The sequence below is a fragment of the Arachis ipaensis genome, chromosome B7 (assembly GCF_059453495.1).
Source record: "Arachis ipaensis isolate K30076 ecotype BB chromosome B7, ASM5945349v1, whole genome shotgun sequence".
In the NCBI taxonomy this organism is placed as follows: Eukaryota; Viridiplantae; Streptophyta; class Magnoliopsida; order Fabales; family Fabaceae; genus Arachis; species Arachis ipaensis.
This window is the reverse complement of record NC_142442.1, coordinates 137,322,636-137,336,949: the sequence shown is the minus strand read 5'-3', so window position 1 is coordinate 137,336,949 and position 14,314 is coordinate 137,322,636. Positions and strand designations below refer to the sequence as shown.

The window sequence follows — 14,314 nt, the reverse complement described above, 5'->3', positions numbered from 1 at the left end:
TCTGTACTCTGTACCATGATTTCTTCACCTTCATTGTTACACGATCCCACACGCCACGTGGCACCTAGCTAAAATTAATCAGAACATAATGTGCTTATACATAAGTTACATTCTGTTATTTTGATCTGCACACAAAAGAATTCAATGCTGAATTGAATAAAAAGGAACCATTATTATGCATTTACCTGTGAAACCAACCAAGTATATGGTATTATAAACACAAGCGTACAAAATAGTTTATTCTAAAAAAACAAAAAATTCCTTTCTTTTATTTCTTAATCTCTTTGCCTTCATTTCTCTGGTCTTCTCTTGTGCATGACACAATGGGAAGCAACTGATTTTGCTTGCATTCCATGAACTGCAGAACTTTGAGTCTTATCCTCATTTCTTGATCCTCCAATTGGACTAAGAAGACATAGCTTAGGAAACAATCCACAACCAGTGGCCGTGAAGTTTTCGGCTCCATTGCAGTCTCCGGTTTTATCTTCGCCATAACAAGGCAGAGCTTTAGGCCTATGCTGACTAAGAGGCAGGGAAATTTCTGGTCTCAAAACTTTCTTAACCTCTTTTCGTTGTTGTTCTTGTCCTACAATTGTCTTCCTGAAGGATGATGCATATGGCTGTGTTCCGGATGTCAAGGCCTTTGCTGCCGGCAAGAACCTGTCGATTATGAAATCGCGATTGCTGGACAATGATGATAAGCTTCTAGATTGTTCCAGGACCTCTTGATCATCAAAAACACTAGTAGTGCTCATGAAGAATGATTCAGTCCTTGAAAGTGTCTCAAGAGCATCTACAAAATTCTCATCATCTGAATCAGAACCTGCTACCTTTTCCTTTTCCTTAACTTCCTCTTTGTCTGAAATCCTTACAGAATCAGAAACATTATTGCTTCCACAAGTCGAAACTGCATCAAAACATTGCTTCCTATTTACCTTTGAAACCTTCCCTGGTGGAGGATTTGGAGTGATTAGACCATGCTTATGTGAATTGCTCTGTTCTTTTGGTTTTCCAGGAGCTTTTTCCCACACAAATGGAACAGCACCTGCAGTTCTAACTGGACCTGACTTTAAATCTGATTTGTATGAAGGTGGAGAGGGTAATCTTGTTGATGAATTGCTATCTCTCTTGCTCCTTTTGGAGGACTTTGTCGATGAGTATCGCCGCACCGATAGAAGTGGCTGGCTAAGGTTTAACCGTTTTTCTTCCATTAGATCTTTGAGTAACATGTAGTGTAGTTTCTGCAGAACTCAGAAATCAAATGTAATTTGAAAATCAAACTAGGCATTTCCCAGCAACATGTAACAAATTTATCAAGAAAATTAAAATGATATTATGTTTTGGTTATAGATGAGTTCACATTATATCATTCATCTTTGTAAATTGGTGCTATAAGAAAATTGAAAACAATATGGAGTTGGAATTGGAAAAAGAATCCAATGCAGCAGAGGACAAAAGACACAGGAACAGTTCCAAGAAAAAGAAGCTGCAGAATTTCAAGATTTTGGTCTTGTATGAGAATCAGAATCAAAACAAAGCATCAAAGAAATGCAAATTGCAGTTATAATTGAGCCAAGGGTATAGAACTTCATTCGACAAGAATTGTTACCAAGAAAATTCTGAATGCAGCATTGCAATTTAGAACCTAGAAGCATTCTCTCATTCCAAATAGAAACATGTGTTTCTTCTTATAGATTCCTTAATGTACAATCATCATCATCATCATCATTTTACCAAAGCAAGAAACACCAACTAACACACTGACACAGAAAAAGTGAAAGAAAGAAAGAAAGAGAGTTTTAAGGGAAAGAACCTTTTGAAAACCTCACTGCTTTTTCTTCTTCCTTTGGAAAAGGCTAACCCTGAAGTAGTGTCGAAAAAGGAAGAATACATAGAAACTACGCTAGGAGGTTTCAGTGAGGAATATAGAGCATTCATTACAATTACAATGGCAAGAATGGACCACATGTCAGAAAGCGAATTTGAATCACAATTGCTCACAGAAGAAGAGCTGATTGATAGGTTCAGAAAGACAGATCTAGGGCTGATTCATGCAAATGTTGCTCAAAGCAATGAGGAACAAGAAAAAGCTCAAGACAAAAACTATCACCACCGCAACAGATGTAGTTTTTGAGGAACGCGAGGCAGAGGCTACTTCAGAGGTTCTGGAAGATCTACATGGTGTCAAGGTAGCAGACCTCAGTGCCAATTATGTGGAAAGATAGGACATACAGTTGTACAGTGTTACCACAGGTTCAATCCAGAATTCATAAATCTTCAACTGCAATCCCTAACGACAGCTCAACCACCCTCAATGGTATTCTATAATGCCTCAGGTAATCAACAACATTATCAAGATCCAAGAATGCAGTCACCTACAACAGCGAATCCACAAGCACTCCTCACGTTGCCATCAGCTCTCCCTGACTTAGGAGCTTCGCATCACATCACATTCGATCAAAGAAACCTTGCCACAGGATCAGATTATGAGGGCACAAAAAATGTGTATGGAAGTAATGACCAAGGTATGAAAAATGAGCATATTAGAAGTTCCTTTATGCATGCATCCTTATCCAATAGATCTTTCACACTAAGAAACTTACTACATATACCCACCATCTCTAAAAATCTTGTTAGTGTTGCTAAGTTTGCACTAGACAACTGTATATCTTTTGAATTCTGGTCTTATTTTTGCAATGTCAGATGTCCAAAAAGATACTCCTTCAAGGCTTACTTAAGGAAGGACTATACAAATTTGAAGGGATTCAAGTTATCCCAAGAGTCACTAAAACCAAGCATTTACCTTCCCCACCCATTACACCAACCTGCAATATCACCAATATGTCTGAAAAACCAAAATTCCCAATCTATGATCCCAAAGAAAAACCAAATCTTCCTAACCAATGTCCCAACTCTTCACACTCACATGCTGCAAAACCAAATTCAACAAACTCAGCTGGAGTCACTTGCAAACCAAATTCTGTCCTGTATGAAAAAAAAAGAAAAAGAAAAAGACAAAGACAAATCAGAAAATCAAATTATTGATAGTTCCATTTGCAATAAAAATTCTGGTCTGCATGCAAAAGAAAAAGAAATATAAAAAAACAATAGTCCTCTTGAGTCTGTAACAAAGAAGCCTGATTCTATAGCAGCAAATATCACTTGTAAAAGAGTTAGTGACATAACTCAGTAGTGGCATAGAAAATTAGGTCATCCCTTTGATAAAGTAGTTACTCTTGTAATGAACCAACATAATGTGCCAAAATTGGCTGATGCAATAAATAAAATTAGTCTTGTCCCTTCACTATGGCATGCTTGCTGCATAAGCAAAATACACCAATTGCCATATCCTGATTCTTCTACATCATATGCACCTTTAGAATTAATATTTTCTGATGTTTGGAGGCTAGCACCAGTATATAGTAGGTTAGGTTTTTGTTATTATATCTGTTTCATTGATGCGTGTACCAAATATACCACCACCTACTTGCTTAATACCAAAGCTCAGGCTTTTAAAGCCTTCCAGCATTATAAAGCAGCTATTGAAATCCAAATATGATTGAAAATTAAAACATTACAGATAGACAATGGAGGAGAGTACATGTCCCTGGCATTCAAACAATTTCTTACTAAACACGGCATCCAATATAGACTTACTTGTCCTTATACCCATCAACAGAATGGCACTGCTGAGAGAAGGCACAGACACATCACTGAAACATCCCTCACCTTACTAGCACAAGCCAACCTATCTCTCACATTTTGGGAAGACTTAACCATGACTACCACCTACCTTATAAACAGGTTACCCACCCACCTTCTCAACAACAAAACCCATTAGAAGCCCTCACCAACAAAAAATCAGACTATGAATTTTTAAAACCGTTTGGTTGCACTTGCTACCCCTTGCTAAGACCATACAATGCACACAAGTTTGATCACAGATAAAAAAATCAATATTAATTGGATATGCCACAGACCACAGAGGATACAGGTGCTTATCCCCAAAGGGAAAAGAGATTATCTCAAGAAATATATTCTTCAATGAATCTAAATTCCCTTACCCCCAACTTTTCAAACCCCAACCTCATCTAGCTACCCCACAACTAGTCCCCAACCCCACTTTCAATCTCAATCCTCTTCCCTCTATTCAACCTCTTCCTCTCACCACAACCCCAACCCCAAACCCCCTCCCTCCTCCTTGCTCCTTGCATACACCTCCTACATTGCATTCTATAAATGATACTTCTAATATACACAATGGCATACATGCATCATTATCTGCTATACCTGTATATCTGTCTGATTACTCTGCTCTTGCTGATAATACTGCTACTGTCACTAATCCACCTCCCAGCAATGTCACTCCTACTGTAGGAGCTAATCAATCAGTCATGATTGAAATTGTGTTGCCAGCTACAGCTCCAACAAACCTGCATCTGATGCAAACAAGAAGCAAATTTGGAATTTTTAAACCCAAGACATATGCAATAGTAATGCAAGAAGGTGATCCTGACCTCTCGGAGAACCTGCCTTCGACAGTGGTACATGCCCTCGCTTATCCCCATTGGCGAAGAGCAACGGAGGAGGAATATGAAGCCCGAATGAGGAACCACACTTGGCAGCTAGTCCCCAAACCTGCTCCTAACTCAACCCCTATCATTGGTTGTAAATAGGTCTTCAGGATAAAGAGACACCCCAATGGCACCATTCAGAAGTACAAAGCTAGACTAATGGCAAAGGGTTTTCACCAGAAGGAAGGCGTGAATTTTGACCAGATCTCCAGTCCCGTAGTGAGGCCACCCACTATGAGAATCATGCTGACCTTGGCATTGGCAAAAGGATGGAGGATAAGGCAATTTGACTTCAACAATGCATTCTTAAATGGGGATCTTAAAGAAACAGTATACAGGACTTAACCAGAGGGTTTTCTCTCACCCCACCATCTGATTCATGTGTACAAACTTCAGAGGTCACTATATGGGTTAAAGCAAGCGCCTCGTGCGTGGTTCACCAAGCTCAAGACAACCCTCAACGGATTTAGATTCCACAACACTGTCTCAGACACATCTCTCTTCACAAGAGTTACAGCATCCTCAGCAACATATATGCTTGTCTATGTTGACGATATCCTAGTCACAAGAAGCTCAAATTCTAAAATTACCACACTAATCAGTCAGCTTAACTCAATTTTTCTTTAAAGGACTTGGGAGAAATGAATTATTTCTTGGGTATTGAAGCTATTAGGAAAAATGACAATGAAATACTCCTCTGCCAGAACAAGTACATCAAGGAGCTACTGCTTGTAAGAGCGGGAATGCACGATGCAAAAGCGATGCCTACCCCAATATCATCCAGCTTGAAACTCTCTGTGTTTGATGGTGAAGCATTTCAGAAACCAGCATTGTACAAATCCATTGTAGGAGGTCTCCAATATGCAACAATCACAAGATCAGACATCACCTTTGCTGTCAATAAAGCCTCACAATTTATGCACCAACCTCTAGAAACTCATTGGAGAGCTGTCAAAAGAATACTCAGGTACTTAGCTGGCACAACCTAACATGGCTTAAGGTTTCAAAAGTCGAATGACTGCAAAATTTATGGCTTTATTGACTCAGATTGGGAGAGTGATATTGATGATAGAAAGTCCACCAGTGGCTTTTGTGTTTACCTTGGACCCAACTTGGTCTCTTGGTCAAGCAGAAAGCAGATAGTTGTATCCCGAAGTTTCACAAAAGCTGAGTACAGAGGAGTGGCACTGTGCCTCACTAAAATTATCTGGGTTCAAAACCTGCTGAGTGAGATGAAAGTGACATGCTATACCAAGCCAAGCCTCTACTGTGATAGTCACAATGCTGTGCTCCTTGCAGCCAATCATGTACTTCACAATAAAAGCAAACACTTTGAGCTAAACCTCCATTTTGTTAGAGATTTTGTGACCAACAAAAAGATTCATGTTCTTCATATTCCTTCCCATGATCAAATAGCTGATTGCCTTACAAAACAACTGTCAAGTGCATCCTTCTTAAAATTCAAACCACAACTTAGAATTATTGATCGAGAACTAGGAAAAGAAAGCAGAGATTTCAGTAGCAGGGTTGATGTTGGCAGCAACAAAAGAATAGAGTCCAGCAGCAAAGTTGATGTTAACAGCAGTAGAGTTGGTGTTAGTAGCAATGAAAGAGTAAAGTCCAGCGGCAAAGTTGATGTTAATAGCAACGACCCTGCACACACAAAAACACGTGCAGTTAGTTAGAACTATCAAGCCAAATTAGCAAAGTTGTTAGAAAGTTAAGCCTTTGTCTGTGTATATATACCAGTCCCTGCCATAACAACTTTTAGAAGTTGAATTCATTCATAACCTCTTTTTAAAATCTTCTAGCATCTTCTATCTTTCAATTTCTCTCTACTTCTATCTTCTTCTTCTCCTTATTTTACTTACTTCGTTTTCTTCTTCGTAAGAAATCTGATACCTCACACTATCTATTGGTTGAAGCCTATTAGAGCATATAAAAGTTAGTTGTACCAGATCAGAAGTTAGTTATCAAGAGTCTGTTATGTAAAGTCTTGCATACAAGTATAGGATATATATTTGGCAACATCAATGTCAAGAAAGACAATAGTACTCATTTTTTAATACGGTTATTCTACAGAGATGAAAAAATAAGCCAAAACTTATCTTATTTAGTATTAATTAACTGTGATAATAATTAATAAATACTAAATAAAGTAAATTCTATTGTGAAATAAAAGATATATATAATAGAGATGTATAAATAGAAGACTCTAGTATTAAAATAATTAGCTCAATAATAATTTATATATATATAATAATATTATATGTTGTAATGTGTATATATATACAAAGATAGAAAGAAGTATTAAAAATAAAGAGAGAGAGAATCGCATTTGTTTATTGTTACAATCTCAATATAATAAAGATGATTAATATTGCTATTAATATTATATGTAAAGAGTAATAGAAAATAGAATTTAAAATACTTATAAAATAAAAGAAGAGAAAGAATTGTAGTAGAAATATAAAGAGAAGAGTATTTGATTGTAACATAAAGAGAGAAGTGATTTTATTATTACTTGCTTGTGTTCTGTACGTAAGGTTATGAAGCCTTATTTATAGCTTCACAAATTCAACTTTCATTAAAGTTGGTCTACATAATAAACTCAACTTTCTCTCTTGAAAATTTCAGCCGCCCGTATCATAAATGGGCATCCATCTGTTATTCTTATCACAACACTCCCCCTTGGATGACCATTTAGGATTATTGCCTCATTAAAACCTTACTAAAGAAAACCCCGTGGGAAAAACCTTAGTGAAGGAAAAAGAGTACAATATCCTTTGTGATGGGGACTGCCTCATTAAAAACCTTGTCAAGAAAAACCCAATGGGAAAAAACCTGACCAAGGAAAAAAGAGTACAGTCTCTCCCTCTTGCCGACATCATTTAACGTCACGAAATCGGCGCATCCCAATCTCATGTATCAATCTTTCAAAGGAGGATTTTGGGAGTGACTTTGTAAATAAATCTGCCAGATTGTCACTTGAACGGATCTGTTGGACATCAATTGTCCCTTGATTTTGAAGGTCATGAGTGAAGAAGAATTTGGGAGAAATATGCTTTGTTCTATCACCTTTGATGTATCCACCCTTAAGTTGAGCAATGCATGCTGTATTATCTTCAAACAGGACAGTTGGAGCTATCTTATGATCAATTAGTCCACATGATGACAGAATATATTGAATCAGACTCCTCAGCCAAAAACACTCGCGACTAGCTTCATGAATCGCCAGTATTTCAGCATGATTAGAGGAGGTTGCTGCTATCGTCTGTTTCGTGGACCTCCATGATATAGCTGTACCACCATATGTGAATAGGTATCCTGTTTGAGACCTCCCTTTATGTGGATCAGGCAGGTATCCGGCATCTGCATAGCCAACTAGTTGTGACATGGATCCATAGGGATAAAACAATCCCATATCAACTGTCCCATGAAGATATCGAAAGATTTGTTTGATTCCACTCCAATGTTTTCTGGTTGGAGAGGAACTATATCTTGCTAGTAAATTCACAGCAAATGATATATCGGGTCGCGTATTATTAGCAAGATACATTAGCGCTCCAATGGCACTAAGATATGGTACTTCAGGACCAAGGATATCTTCATTTTCTTCTTTAGGACGGAATTGATCCTTTTTCACATCCAAAGATCTTACGATCATTGGGGTACTTAATGGATGTGACTTATCCATATAAAATCTTTTCAAGATCTTTTCTGTGTATGTTGTTTGATGAATAAAGATCCCACCTTTTATATGCTCGATCTGCAGGCCGAGACAAAACTTAGTCTTTCCAAGATCTTTCATCTCAAACTCTTCTTTTAGAGTTTTTATAATTGTTGAAATCTCTTCAGGAGTCCCAATGATATTTAAATCATCAATGTACACAGCAATTATAATGAATCCAGATGCAGATTTCTTTATGAAAACACACGGGCAGATATCATCATTCTTGAATCCGTTTTTGGCCAGATACTCAGTAAGACGATTATACCACATTTGTCCAGATTGCTTTAGACCATATAAAGATCTTTGCAATTTGACTGAGTATAACCCTTGCGAATATTCATTGGATGGTTTGGATATCTTTAGTCCTTCAGGGACTTTCATATAGATATCCCGATCTAATGAGCCGTACAAATAGGCTGTTACTACATCCATTAAATGCATATGCAGTTTATGATATGCAGATAAACTGACCAAATAACGCAATGTTATCGCATCCACTACAGGGGGATACGTTTCTTCATAATCTATACCGGGCCTTTGTGAAAAACCTTGTGCCACAAGTCGGGCTTTATAGCGCACAACTTCATTTTTCTCATTTCCTTTTCTCACAAATACCCACTTATATCCAACAGGTTTTACATCTTCAGGTGTACGGACTACAGGTCCAAAGACTTCACGTTTTGCAAGTGAGTCTAATTCAGCCTTCATGGCTGCTTCCCATTTTGGCCAATCATTTCTTTGTCGACATTCTTCAACTGATCTTGGCTCAAGATCCTTACTTTCATGCATGATATCTAATGCCACATTATATGCAAATATTTCATTGACAATTGTCTTATTTCGGTCCCATTTCTCTCCTGTAAAGACATAATTTATCGAGATCTCGTTATTTTCACAATTTTTAGGTACCTGAACGTCTTCTGGCGTTATATCAGAATTTTGGACAACTGCCGGTGTCTTTACTATGTCTTTTTCAACAGGAATCGTATTTACCTCTTTTCTCTTTCGAGGATTTTTATCTTTGGAACCGACAGGCCTACCACGCTTCTGGCGTGTATTTGCTTCCGTGGCTATTTGCCCTACTGGGACATCAATTCGAATTGGGGCATTTTTCGCCCTGCCACGCTTCTGGCGTGAATTTGCTTCAGTGGCTACTTGTCCTACTGGGACGTCAATTCGAATTGAGGCATTTTCCACTGGTATGTAAGATTTGGTTATCCTCTTTGTATCGAAAAATGCATCAGGCAATTCATTTGCTATTCTTTGCAAATGTATAATCTTTTGAACTTCTAGTTCACATTGCCCTGATCGAGGATCTAAATGCATCAACGATGATGCATTCCAATTAAGTTCCTTTTCAGGAAGCTTATTCTCTCCCCCTAATGTTGGAAATTTTGATTCCTCAAAATGACAATCCGCAAACCGGGCTTTAAACACATCACCAGTTTGTATCTCAAGATACCTCACTATAGAGGGAGAATCATATCCAACATATATCCCCAATTTTCTTTGGGGTCCCATTTTGGTGCGATTAGGTGGTGCAATGGGAACATATATCGCACACCCAAATATTCTTAAATGGGAAACATTTGGCTGCTGGCCAAAAGCTAATTGTATAGGAGAGAATTGATGATAGCTCGTTGGCCTCAAACGAATAAGTGCTGCAGCATGTAAAATAGCATGCCCCCAAACCGAGGTTGGGAGATTTGTTCTCATAAGCAAGGGTCTAGCAATTAATTGGAGGCGCTTAATAAGTGATTCTGCTAACCCATTTTGTGTGTGAACATAAGCTACTGGATGTTCAACACTTATTTCATTAGCAATACAATAAGCATCAAAAGCTTGGGAAGTAAATTCACCAGCATTATCAAGACGAATTGCTTTAATTGGATTTTCTGGAAATTGTGCTTTTAATCGAATAATTTGAGCCAGTAATCTCGCAAACGCCAGGTTGCGAGAAGATAATAAGCACACATGTGACCATCTCGAAGATGCGTCTATCAGGACCATAAAATATCTAAAAGATCCACATGGTGGATGAATAGGTCCACATATATCACCTTGAATCCTTTCCAGGAATTCAGGAGACTCAAATCCAATCTTTACTGGTGATGGCCTTAAAATTAACTTTCCTTGAGAACATGCAGCACAACAAAATTCACTAGTTTTAAGAATCTTCTGGTTCTTTAGTGAATGTCCATGAGAGTTTTCAATAATTCTTCTCATCATGGTTGTTCCCGGATGACCCAATCGGTCGTGCCAAGTTATGAATTTATTTGGGCTAATAAACTTCTGGTTTACAGTGGCATGTGATTCAATTGCACTAATCTTGGTATAATACAACCCAGATGAAAGTGAGGGTAATTTTTCTAATATAACTTTCTTATTTGAATCATGAGTTGTGATACATAAATACTCATGATTTCCCTCATTCATCGTCTCAACATGATATCCATTTCGGCGAATATCTTTGAAACTCAACAAGTTCCTCAGAGACTTGGTAGATAATAGTGCATTATTTATTATAAATTTTGTTCCTCCAGGAAACAAAATTATAGCTCTTCCGGAGCCTTCAATCACATTGCCTGAGCCAATAATAGTATTAACATATTCCTCTTTTGGCACAAGATGGGTAAAATATATATCACTTTTGAGAATAGTGTGCGAACTTGCACTATCCGCAAGGCATACATCTTCATTACATATCCTTGCCATTCTCTTCAAAAACAAATAATAATAAAATGAGTAGTATGCACAGATAAATTGAATACTTGATCAGAATTATTTTTCTAAGAAATACTGTACATAAAATAATGTCATATACTAAAATTTTATTTTAAAATTTGACACATTTAATAATTTTAAAATTCATATTAATATTTCATTATTTATGTACATCACATTTGAAACTTAAATACATAGAAAATAAAACTTAATAAATTTTTTACATTATTTATTTACATAGATACTTCACAATTTCACATATTAAACTATTCCATCATTGATCAAATGGCCAATATTTCCTTTAGGGTCCTCAAAGAAATCAGATACATCATAATGAGTGGTGGAGTTCTCAGCATCATTTGAAACAAAATTTGTTTCCTTTCCTTTGTCGTTCTTTTTCAAAGATGCCTGGTAAAGATCGACTAGGTGCCTTGGGGTACGACAGGTACGTGACCAATGGCCCTTTCCACCACAGCGGAAACACTTCTCCTCGGTTGATTTATTCTGCCCGATATTCTTTTCTTTGTCCCACTTCTGATGAGATCCTCTCTTTTGAACATAATTCTTTTTTCTTCCATAATTTTTCTTGTTATTAAAAGCTTGCCATTTACCTCTTCTGGGGTAATGATTTGCCGCATTTACTTCAGGAAATGGGGCGGCGCCAGCTGGGCGCGCTTCATGATTTTTCAATAACAACTCATTGTTGCGTTCGGCAACAAGAAGGCAAGAAATTAACTCAGAATATTTCTTAAACCCTTTCTCTCGATACTGCTGCTGCAGGAGCACATTCGAGGCATGGAAGGTTGAGAAAATTTTCTCCAACATATCATGATCAGTTATTTTTTCCCCATACAATTTCATTCGTGAGGTGATTCGAAACATTGCAGAATTATATTCATTTATAGATTTAAAATCTTGTAAACGCAAATGCGTCCATTCATATCGGGCCTGAGGAAGTATCACCGTTTTCTGATGATTATACCTTTCTTCAAGGTCTTTCCAAAGATCTGCAGGATCTTTTAATGTAAGATATTCATTTTTCAATCCTTCGTCAAGATGACGACGGAGAAAAATCATGGCTTTAGCTTTATCCTTCTGGGATGCATTATTTTCAGCCTTAATGGTATCTCCAAGATCCATTGAATCAAGATGGATTTCAGCATCTAGTATCCATGATAAATAATTATTTTCAGATATATCAAGAGCATTGAATTCAAGATGAGAGAGCTTCGACATAATGAAAATTTGTTACCCGAGTCTTCCTCAAAATTTGATCAGAGTCTCGTGCTGATAACGTGTTGTGAAATAAAAGATATATATAATAGAGATGTATAAATAGAAGACTCTAGTATTAAAATAATTAGCTCAATAATAATTTATATATATATATAATAATATTATATGTTGTAATGTGTATATATATACAAAGATAGAAAGAAGTATTAAAAATAAAGAGAGAGAGAATCGCATTTGTTTATTGTTACAATCTCAATATAATAAAGATGATTAATATTGCTATTAATATTATATGTAAGGAGTAATAGAAAATAGAATTTAAAATACTTATAAAATAAAAGAAGAGAAAGAATTGTAGTAGAAATATAAAGAGAAGAGTATTTGATTGTAACATAAAGAGAGAAGTGATTTTATTATTACTTGCTTGTGTTCTGTACGTAAGGTTATGAAGCCTTATTTATAGCTTCACAAATTCAACTTTCATTAAAGTTGGTCTACATAATAAACTCAACTTTCTCTCTTGAAAATTTCAGCCGCTCGTATCATAAATGGGCATCCATCTGTTATTCTTATCACAACAAATTCTTACTGTTTTTCGTTAATTTATTTTGGTTACTAAATATTTCTGTTTTTTAATAATCATTCAACACACTCATATCGGTTTTCATTTTCCTCTCTTCTCTCTGCTCTCTGCTCACACTTATATTCCTATGGTATCAAGAGCGCACAAGATCCATGGCTCAACCTGAAAGTATTCAAACCAATGATGATGATGCTGAATCAAACACCAGCAGCTTCTACTTCATCAAATTCCAAAAATAAACCATTCAACATTTCACTAGCTTAGAAATTGTGTGAAACCAACTTCTTGACTTGGAGACATCTTGCAACCCTTTCAATCTGCAGGCAAGAACTTGAAGATCACCTGGATCAAGGTAAAATTCTTCCATGATATGATAATCCTGCAGATGAAGCCAATAAAAAAGAATCCAAGAAATACAAAACATGGAAAATTGATGACTACAATGTCACTTCTTGGTTATTTGCTTCAATGGACGACTCGTTCAAACATAGAGTAATCGGGTGTCACTTTGCTCATGAGATATAGAGCAGAATTTACACATTTTTTGCTTCCCAAAACTAAAGCTCGTGCTCGACAATTGCAATTGCAACTATGATCAGTCAAGAAACAAGCCTCAATGTCAGATTATCTTCTTAAAATAAAAAAGCTTCCAGACTCATCGGTTGCAATCGGCTCACCACTTTCTAATGAAGAATACACCAATATCATCCTAGATGGCCTCAACGAAGAATATCATCCGTTTATCACAATGATCACTGCCAAAGATCCTCCATACTCTATCCCGAATCTTGAGGCATTATTAATGGCACAAGAAGAAATAACTGACAGGTTCAAGAAACCTGAATTATCTATGGTTCAAATTCACCTGTCACAAACTACTACTACTACTACTACTACTACTACTACTACTACTACTGCAACGGACTCTTCCGACAAATTCATATTCTAATCCTGCTCGAAGAGCATACAATAACCTTAGAAGAGCCCCATTTGAAAGAAAAGGTCGTGGTGGCAGGAATTCTCGTGGTGGCAGAGGTTCTTGGAAAACCAACAATATTTTTTAAGATTAAAATAATATATTTTTAAAGTATAACCAAAATATCCTTTGATAATCATTATATATATATAATTAGTAATATTTATTTGGTTGATAATAATATAAAATATTTTAATTTGTTACAAAAATATTTAATTAAAAACTTTTATATATTTTTTTGGTGTAAAAAAAACTTTTATATATTTCATGATTAATGATAAAATATTAAAAATAAATAAACTTTATTGTGTTAAATAGTAAATATATTCTGTATTATTATTATATTTGAATTGATCAAATAATTATCTCTAATATATATATATATATATCGAAAAATATTTTGGTCAAGAGAATTAAATAATAAAATATTTAAAAAAAAATGACAATCTTCTTTTTTTTAAGTTGTTTAAAGGACATTATCCTCTCTT

The 14,314-nt window shown here is 36.2% G+C and overlaps 1 protein-coding gene across 1 annotated transcript; it reads right to left on the bottom strand.

The window, feature by feature from the left end:
• Positions 1-120: 120 nt before the first annotated feature.
• On the bottom strand, positions 121-2,135 carry LOC107607856 (uncharacterized). The gene is made up of 2 exons (XM_016309757.3): positions 1,814-2,135; positions 121-1,241 (listed from the first exon to the last, which is right to left on the bottom strand). Exon 2 carries the CDS (start codon positions 1,227-1,229, stop codon positions 291-293), a length of 939 nt encoding a protein of 312 aa, XP_016165243.1. The 5' UTR covers positions 1,230-1,241; positions 1,814-2,135; the 3' UTR covers positions 121-290.
• Positions 2,136-14,314: the final 12,179 nt, after the last annotated feature.

Bases quoted from the DNA above. Each gene is read 5' to 3' on its own strand.
- LOC107607856 (XM_016309757.3), bottom strand. From the start codon at position 1,229: ATGTTACTCAAAGATCTAATGGAAGAAAAACGGTTAAACCTTAGCCAG.